This window comes from Necator americanus, chromosome III (genome assembly GCF_031761385.1).
Source record: "Necator americanus strain Aroian chromosome III, whole genome shotgun sequence".
NCBI classification, from domain to species: Eukaryota; Metazoa; Nematoda; class Chromadorea; order Rhabditida; family Ancylostomatidae; genus Necator; species Necator americanus.
The window spans coordinates 15438436-15448219 of NC_087373.1; the positions used below are offsets into that span (position 1 = coordinate 15438436).

The window sequence follows — 9784 nt, forward strand, 5'->3', positions numbered from 1 at the left end:
GACTGTGCCGGACACACAGACACGCGAAATGCGAGATTATCGATTAGGGAACCACAACCACTCTGCGTTCTCGCTGTGCATAGATACGTTCGCAGTTGTCGAAGCCAAGCTAGATTCAGTTCCGAAGCAACTCATTCAGTACCGGCTAGAATCTGACACTTGCTTATGCAACATCTGCGTGCATAACCAAAAAAACAGCAACCACACTTCTGCCCGAACTTGCAGGTCCCGAATGAAACTAGATAACGTTCGAATAATTCCAAATGAGAAAAACCAAATCGTAACTAAGCAAACAGTCTGCAGGACAGCCCACGCAACGAACAGCACCGAACAGCTTGACCCGAGAATGGCGAGATTGGGAGGCGAACGGCAAAATCAATAGAAGGACGCGCAAATGTGGTGATAATCAACGCGCTTATGCAGAATGTCAGACTTACCGTAATTGGACACCGGAAATTCTTTCCACGTACTTGATGGAGCTGTCCGCTGGTGATTTGCATTGTTCCAGACTTTCATGTTTTGTAAGAGAATTGTTTCCAGGTAGAAGCGTACACGGTATTAAAAATCTTCAAGGTTTCGTAATGTGATAGTCCCACTACCATAGTGGTTTGTCCGTATAATTCGGCGAAACATTCGCTAGTGTCTTTTGTGTGTTCGCTAGACACTCGTTTTTTTTTTCTCAGGAATGGATGAAGATAATCTCTTCGGTGGGGATTTAAGTGAAAGCAGCAGTGATGATGAGGCTGGACCTGGCCATCCTGAAGTGCAAAGGGAGCGGCTTGATGAAGTCGGAGAGGCGCATCCTGTCGTTAAGGAAGAAAAGTTGGCAGGCTATTTCAATTTGTTCTTGGTTAAGTTCATCCGTTCAATTTGCGAGAGTAGTTCCAGAGAGGATCCAGCAAAGGCAAAAGTGACATTCTCATTAGCTGATGATGATGAGTCGAATGATGGGATTTCAATCTTCAGTGGTTTGGGAGACGCTGGAGCGCTGAACATGCCAGTAACTAAAGCCATCAAAAGGAAGGTTTGACCATATCCCACACCCTTTTTCGTTCTAGTGTTGCAGTTAAGTAAGTAGTGCTATTGTACAACCATAGGCTCCTTCGCCGTCTCCATCGAGTACGGAGCCGAAGCGTGTGAAGTCAGAAGGTTATCTCAGTGAATCCACTTCGACCACGGATTTCCAAGAAGCATTGAGTTTACTAAACGATCCATGTGGAGGTCGTTGAAAGTTCCCTTTCTGATATGCACATATTGCGTTGTACAACCAAAATCAATCAATCAAGTGTTTTCAGATGTTTTCGCTGCCCCTACAGCACCTGCACCAAAGAAAATCATCAAGGACAAGAACAAAATGGGAGTTATAAAGGTAGGATTGTTTATCGCTTTAATTGTTCCTTTTTTTAGGTGTAAGTAAGTATCTAAGTAAGATATTAGGGTCGAAACGTCCTGAGGCGTGATGCAGTTGTGCACGCGGCTGCATTCGGAGCAGTGCGGTAGAGTTGGCGGTTGAGATCGAAGTGGGACCACTGCTAGCTTCGCTTGGGCTGCAGTGAGGAGAGGAGCTACCGTGGGTCGCTTCTAGATTCCAATCGGTTACTCCATCCCGCCGCTTTGACCGCAACCGCTTATAGTAGGGTCAAAACGACATAAAGCACTGTGCAATTGCGTACGCGGTTTCTCTCGAGGCGGTGGAGTGGAGCGTAGCGGTTAAGAGCGCACTGGAACCCTTGCTGGCACCACCGTGCTTCATGCCGTTTTGACCCGACAATACGCAACTGCACCGAGCATCAGGTCGTTTTGGGCCTCTTACACTTACTCTGAATTAAATATGCAGTCGATCAGAAAACGTGTTTGTCTTTCATGTATTATATATACATCTACACAGTAGTTTGAGTTTTACTTCCCCACTCCTTGTGCTTCACAACCCAATCCATTCAGCGAGAACGGAGTTCCTCCCTGAAAAATTTTAAAGAATTACAGTAGTTTAACTGGCATACAGAATTCAGTTGAGCGGAAAGGTGTAGAACAGTAGCAGCTGAATTTCTGTTGATTGAACTCTCTATTTTTGCTCGAATGATAATGTCAGATTCTGCTAACTTTTCTAAGGGTTTTCTTTTATGAGACTGACATTTCAGTTCACACTGCTTAACTATTACTCTTTTGGTATCAAGAACTCCCATGATTTTAGTAATGCTTTTATTCATGTGTTTCTAATGATTATCATTTCTTCGTGTAATAGAAAGAAAAGGATGTTCGATTTGCACCAGAGGCTGCTCAAAATGAGAAGCCTTCTACTAGTCAACCGAAGCCATCCGATATCACGGTTCGAAAAACGGAAAATGAGGAGGTACACATTAGAAAAACTTATTAGTATCCAATTGTTCTTTTTTGTGTACCACTCATCCAACAAATTTTGTATAGGACGATTCTCTTCCAATCAAGCCACTTAATGAAGAAGACGAGTTGCTGCGGTTAAAAATGCAGGTGTTTCTTGTGCATCATGTTAATTTCCTTAATTCAGTTATTACGTTGGCAAATTGTACTTTATTTTAGATTCTTATATCGAATTTCTCACAAGAGCAGCTAAATAGATATGAGATGTACAGACGGTATGTATTTCTGTTGCGTAGAAATTATTACATAGTCACCTTCGCAAACAGGTACGAACTAAACTATTTTCACTCCGTAATAGGTTATACGGCTCTTGCTTAAAACTTTCTTTTACGTACGACTTGTTGAGTATTGCCTGGTCACTTCTTATAATCTTTGCATTTATACCTGGACGATCATTTATTAATCGAATCATTGTGCATCAGATGCAAAAGAAATGCCGTACGCTGCATTGCAATCTCGCTCTTTGAAATTCACTTTAACGTTTAGTTATGCATTACTATCTAAATAATATATGCCGTTCATGTTACTGGGAAGGGCGGGTGTAGCGTAGTCGGTAAGAGGTTTCGCTGTATTTCCACGATCGATCGGAGGTTCGAATCTGCCCTAGTGCCAACCAACCTCCGATCCATGGTTGATAATTGGTACCAGACGTGTCTGGGAGAAGAAAAACACTGACTTGACATATCGGGTAGCCTCCGCAAGTAGCCGTGTCGGCTAAATACACTTTCGTGAACCTGAAACCATTCTGAAATGAACATATGGCACATCCCAAGTGAATTGATTGACGTCAGACACTTTATAATTCATTCTATTTGTAAGATATCCATGTGGTAGAATCTCTTCGCTAATGCTAATTAGGATGCGACTCGCATATGACCGCACATCAAAGCACGCAAGAGTCTTTGTACAGATCTAGCTCGTTAGACACGGCTAGACTCTTCCTTCCTAGTCATTTTTGGACTTCTAGCTTTAACTGAAACACCTCCCAAGTTATAATAGCCACGATTTCGGTTTCGTACGATGGATAATGTCAACTAGGCAGAATGGACCATTTTCATAACATTGTCTGCGATAAGTTCCGAGGGGTCGCTGCGTTCGAGTGTTTCATCCCATCTAGACGATTTTTCATATGAACACAAAGTGGTCACCCTGTATATCATTCCCCAGATGTTTTGAACGAAATTAGATAAACTACACCCGAGAACAGGCCTTCCTTGCCGAATATACATAGACATATTACACAGTTTGAAGTTAGGCAGAAGCGATCCAACATGTTATTTCAATTTAACTGCTTCTTGAAATTTGTGAGAGGCACTTTCAGAACTCTTACTTGGTCCTCAAGAGCGCACCTTACCAAACTAGCCCGTATCACTCTACTCAAGTCATCAGTTATAATATCCAAGCATAAACTGATATTTTTCGAGTCATCCAGTCACTGTGGCATATTCTCGTTCTGCAATAAAACCTGGCCTACGCGGTACGTTAGCCATACAAAGGACAAAAGGATAAAGTTTCTGGCGTTAATCAATCAGCTTAGGATGCGCCCCCACGTTCACTTCAATTCAGAATCGTTTGAGGTTTACGAACGTGTAACTGGCCTATACAATGACTTGCGGAGGGTAGCCGATGTGTCAAGTCAATGTTTTTCCTCCCAGACAAGTTTAGTGCCAATTCATCAACCCCGGAAGGATGAAAGGTTTGGTGAGCACAAGACCGGATTCGAACCTCCGATCGATCGTGCAGGAAGCGGAACCTGTACCCGCTACACTACACCCGCCCCTGTTAGCCATGTAGCCTCTAGAATTTGCGATCTGTTACGCTAGGTTGACCGCATTTACGGGTTTCGGGACTTTTGAGACTCGACTCAAAAGAATTTTTTTGAGTTGAGTGTTGTGTTTAAGTTGTTTGAGCATTACACATTTCCTTCTCATTAAACGGGATAAAAATTATTCATATTAAGGGCGTGTTTGTGAATTAGTTGTGTTTACTTCAGCTTTGATTTCTTACAATGACGCAAACAAGTGAGGAGACAGATAGTGACCCAAATCTGTTCCTGCAGTTTCCAATGCAGGTCTCTAAACCATGAATGTGATAGTCGGAGCCGGTGCTCAAACTCCTTTCACTTTTGTCGGCGAAGGAACCCCCCTACCACAGATGCGATAGTTGGAGGCGGTGCTCAGACCCCTCCATTTTTGGACGGTTTCCGAAGGGATCCCTCCACTTCTGGACGGTTGGCGACACCACCCCCTTCACTTAAGCAGGTCCGGCTCCCTGTTGAACCCATGCTCTAAATCGGTTGTTCTGAAAAAAGTGAAAGTTGCGATTAGTTACTATCATTTATGTCGTGTATTTGATGAAGTTTACCACTTAAATAGCGTATAAGGGGGTTCAGAAGCGACTGTTATTACTACTCCTTCGTTCAATTGTGTGAGCATGATCGAAATCCCGTCACGCTGACTTGGACGCGTTCGGCGTCGACTGTGAAAATCTCAAAGAAATTGACGAAATTTGTTCCTCAAAAATAGAAGTGGCAAAAGGTATAAACCATTACCATTATTTATACGCAGGTATAAAGCAACGAAAAAGAACATATAACAAGGTCCACAACATCACGGTGCACAAGCACCCACCGCACTCATCGCTATCCCGATGGATAGACTGGAATCGAGGTGGAACCATCGCGAACTACAGCGTCAGAATAGTGTCAGCGACGACCCCCATCCGCCATGCTTGGCCGTACCACTTCGAGTGCAGCCGCTTATGCAACTTGCCTTGACCTATTTATGCACGAGCACGAGACTACAAAATATCTCATACATCATCATTCATCTCACATTGATAGATCATACAACCATAATTTGTATTGGCTAGATTATTTTTGTTCAGATCTTCCTTCCCGAAGTCAACTATTCGACGTCTCATTCACCAATTTACTGGTGTTAATGTTGGGCAGAAGGTAGTTATTGCTGTTGCTGGACTGGCTAAGGTAGTGACATTCATTTGTGCTTCCATATTATTGTTTATTGAGTTAAATGTTTAATCTTTATTGAAAATACATTGTTCCAGATGTTTACCTGTGAACTGGTGGAGGAAGCACTCGATATTCAAAGTAAAATGACTGAACCTGGAGAACCTTTGAAACCGAACCACCTTCGTCTTGCATACTATTCACTAGAGCGGCAAGGAAAAATTTTCCCGCAAAATAGCAAGCGAAGGAATCCTTTCCTCTGAGATTCTACCTCTATTCAAGTTAACCATAGGCTATTTATCTGCTTTCTTAACACTACGTCTCTTTTGTTATCCCTTCTATTTAATGATAAGCAGTGCATTATGCGGGTTTTTTTTTTGTAACGACCTTACAAACTTTCTACTTCCTAAAGAATAAATCTTAGATCTGCCTGATAACTTCTATATATACAACGGCGTTTTAACGCCTAACTTATTATATTGTTGTTCTCTTCTGATGATGGGCACTCCATGGGGATTTTGGTGGAGCAATGCAAACAGCGGTGTACCGCAGTCGGTAATAGGTTCTGCTGTGGCTACAATCGAACGGAGGTTCCAATCCCCCCAGTGCAAACGAAACCTTTCATCCCTTCGAGGTCGATAAATTGGTGCTGGACTTGTCTGGGAGGATAGAAACACTGATTTGAACATTGGCTAGCCTCTGCAAATCATTGTAAGGCTGCACGCACGTTCATAAACCCCAAACGAAGTCTGAGTTGAAGTCGAGCGCGTAGGCACATCCTCATTGGGATTGATCAATGCCACGCACTTTATCCTTTATCCTTTAATGCAAACAGCACATTCAATAGAAGTGGGATGAATTTCGTCTTTATCCCACAATTAGCACCTAACTGATGTCGAAATGGAAACCTCTATTTCCAACAACCTGCAGCATCTCTCAACCGCGGTAAAAAATCCAATCTCAGAATGAAAGGAAGAGGAAACTATCATTTTTATTTGGTTACAACAATTATGTTGACCAATACTGCTTTACAGATGAGCGGTGCGCCATATAGCGGCTTTCCGACTATTCCTCCTCCTCAGTTTAGTACTTTCACTACTGTGATTGATCCGCCTCGACCACTTCCAGACTTCATATCGAAACCAAGTTTACATGTTACTGCCACTGCTCCGGTAAGTGCGATAGTGAATCTGTTGATCTTAAGGTTATTTTCGCAATTCACTCAAATTGTAGACAATGATCATTCACAGGTCGCGGTTCCATATCCCGCAATAGATGCGCAAACCCGTCCTCTCGTCACAGAGAACTCTGGTGAAGTTAAGCCTAGTACAGTTCAAGGGTCATTTGCAGTTCCGCAGAGGGAGCATGTAGAAAAGGTACGAAATGAAACCGAAAGTTCTTTTGGATGATAACAAAGAACATGTATATCTGGTACATTTTACACCTACAAAATATCGATCATGAAAGTTCTCTGTATCACCTATTGAGTTTGCAAAAATGAAAAATCTTCCAATGACATTGATTATTACACCATCATACTCTAAGTCTCAGTCTACTCTCGTTCGCTACGTTTCGGTCAGATTGAGATACGTGAAAGTGTGTTTCCTATGGAGGTGTTTCCCATAATTTTTTTTACCCAAAAATACTGAGACTCCGTCAACTATAAAAATAGTCGCGGTTAAATCTTAACCCTAAATAGCTTAAATCTCTTGTTAACCAATGACCACTAGGTACTATTACTTTTGTCATCCGTTTAATTTATGCATTTTGAGTGTACATAGCCCAAGCAAGTGCTAACTTCGGCGGATGTCAGATTTGAGCTGAGAGCTCTGGTAAAGATTCGATTGCAATGAGTGAATAGAGAAAGTACAGGACGGGAATATGTTATGACCGTTGCGACTTATTTGCCCCGCATTTTTCAGAATTCTACTCATATTGATCAGTTGACTACCGCTCAATACATTCAACCTAAGAAATCTCATAAACTACCCCTGGCTCCGACATCATCAAAGGGATACGTGGCCAAGCGAACTTTCAAGGTCTTTTTCAATCTGTTTCTGTCTTGATGTGTCTTTCCATTTAATAGCTATTTCTACGCTTCAGGTTATTATCGTAGGTGATGCAGGAGTGGGTAAGACGTGCCTCTCTTTTCGATTCTGTTGTGGCAGGTTTCCGGAACACACCGAAGCGACAATAGGCGTGGATTTTCGAGAACGAAGTTGTGTCATAGAAAGAGAACTGCTTAAAGTGTGTCTTTTGTCCTCATGAATGCTACAAATAATAGCAGGTAAATTTTAGTTGTATTCGTTTAGGTACAACTATGGGACACTGCTGGTCAAGAAAGATACAGGCATTCAATTGTGGCACACTACTACCGAAACGTGAACGCTGTTGTTTTTGTCTACGATGTAACGAGGTATTTATTTCACTTTGCAAGTGGAGTCCAACCCGTAAACCCACTGAGAAGATATGGTATGCAATGATAATTCCTGCAGCTCAGTAGTTTTTCTTCTCAGTCCATCTTCTTTCGCTTCATTACGTTCGTGGATTGCTGAATGTGAAAAGAATGGCCTAACAGCCGAATCCGATGTCCCTCGAATTCTGATTGGTAACAAATGCGATCTGAAGTCTCTGGCGGCCTCACAACGTGTGGACACCGACGCCGCGCAGGTAGATTAATCACTTTTCATAAACTCAACTTGCTTTATGTGAACGGGTCGGGGAGAAACGCTAACACAGATTAATTACACGATCTGTAATGACCCGTAATATGGCGCATAATTTGAGTATTTTTCGTTACGATTCCGTCATTTATATTTATTTTACTGCATAGTTGTTTGATACTGTTGTGGCGCTGCGGCATTGATGTTCATCCCCTTCTTTTCCGCAGACATTTGAACTCTCTCTCTAATTAGATATCATTCAGGTGTTTGCTGATCGCAATAATATGGCCCTTTTTGAAACGTCCGCCAAGGCTGATTCGGAGGCAGATCACGTGGAATCTATATTTCTCACACTTCTGCATAAACTGCAGCAGAGCAAACCTATGCACGTGCAAAGCGAAGGGGAGCGACAGGCAAAGGTATGCTTTGCGTTTTTCTTTGCCATTTTTGTTAAGATGGTAGTGGGTGTTTCTCCATTTTATTAGTCATGAAGAAGGCTTTCATCTTGGAAGTATGAAAGCACTGACTTCTTCATTTTCCTTTTAAAGTTGCAAGGCTTACTTTTCCTATGTTGCTTGCTTGTGGAAACCTTCTAATGTTGCATAACTATATTAGAAAACTATTATTTGTCTATTGCCGCCCCATGAACAGGTCCAACTGCATATACTCCAATTGTACATGTACTTGTGACCATGTGAGTATGGTCAGATCAAAACAACATGAAGCTCAATGTAGTTGCGTAGGCGGCTGCACTCGAAGCCACGAGGTGAAGGTAGTGTTTGAGAGTGATGTGGAGTTATCGCGAATTGCAGCCATGAGTGTTATTAACTTTTGTCCTCCTCGATCCTAACCACCGCACCGCTTCGAGCACAGTTCCTTGCGCAATTGCACCTGGCGCCTAAGTTCTCCTCATCAGTTATTCGAGGCACAGTTGGGTCAAAACAACGTCAAGCAATGTTTTTTGATCTGACTGCACCTCGAACAAATGACGAAGAAAATGTATAGTTGCAATTTATGTAATTAGTGGCAATAGGACTTCTTCGATTGTAGATCACTTTCTTCTTGTAAAACATCGTGTTTCATCTTATCTCTGATCGAAATCTTTTCATTGTCCAAACATGTTGTTTCAGGAACAAGAACGATTAGTACTGAAAGCCAGCGAGGCTAACACTCTCAACGAGGAAGGATGGTGTTGTTAACTTTTGAACTCTATCTAAACATCTCATCAAGGTCTGGAATATCGAGAAACTACCTTCAAGACACTTATACGATGAGTATTAGTTTTAGTGTTCCACTCTTTCATATCATCCTTTGTTCACGTCCCTCATGTGTTAGCAATGTTGCCCTAAATGTAGTCGGGTCAAAAGGACGTCAAGCGCGGTAAAATTGCGGCTGCGCCCCAAGCGACGCAATGGAAACAGCGGTTGGTATCGAGATGTGACCATTGCGAACTGCAGCGATGAAAAGTGCTAGCATTGGACCTCACTCGATCCTAACCGTTACGTTCCACAGCACCGCTTTGAGCGCAGCGGTTTATCCTACTACACAGTGCTTCATGTCTTTTTGACTCTACTATGTAGAATACACTTCCATGGCAAAAAATGTAGTTTTAATTTTGTCGGGCTGGCTTTTTATATATGGATAGCTTTTGTTATCGATTCTATTTATGAAACGTTTTCGCGTTTTGAGTAGCAGCGCTTTCATAGGATGGACTTATCGCTGTTAAAAAAGAAGTGTTAAATAAGTGATAGTGTTT

At 42.3% G+C, this 9784-nt stretch overlaps 2 protein-coding genes across 2 annotated transcripts; both read left to right on the plus strand.

Annotated features, from left to right (window-relative positions):
* Window positions 1-685: 685 nt before the first annotated feature.
* RB195_009679 (uncharacterized protein) lies at window positions 686-5628 on the plus strand (the record flags this gene model as incomplete). Its single annotated transcript, XM_013445538.2, has 9 exons — window positions 686-822; window positions 889-1024; window positions 1098-1221; window positions 1296-1369; window positions 2243-2350; window positions 2425-2487; window positions 2557-2612; window positions 5284-5383; window positions 5464-5628. The coding sequence occupies 9 exons, from the start codon at window positions 686-688 to the stop codon at window positions 5626-5628; spliced, it is 963 nt and encodes a 320-aa protein (XP_013300992.2).
* Window positions 5629-6399: 771 nt separating this feature from the next.
* Window positions 6400-9227, plus strand: RB195_009680 (uncharacterized protein; the record flags this gene model as incomplete). Its single annotated transcript, XM_064190335.1, has 8 exons — window positions 6400-6537; window positions 6616-6741; window positions 7288-7404; window positions 7469-7612; window positions 7678-7781; window positions 7882-8035; window positions 8292-8447; window positions 9159-9227. 8 exons carry the CDS (start codon window positions 6400-6402, stop codon window positions 9225-9227), a joined length of 1008 nt encoding a protein of 335 aa, XP_064047918.1.
* Window positions 9228-9784: the final 557 nt, after the last annotated feature.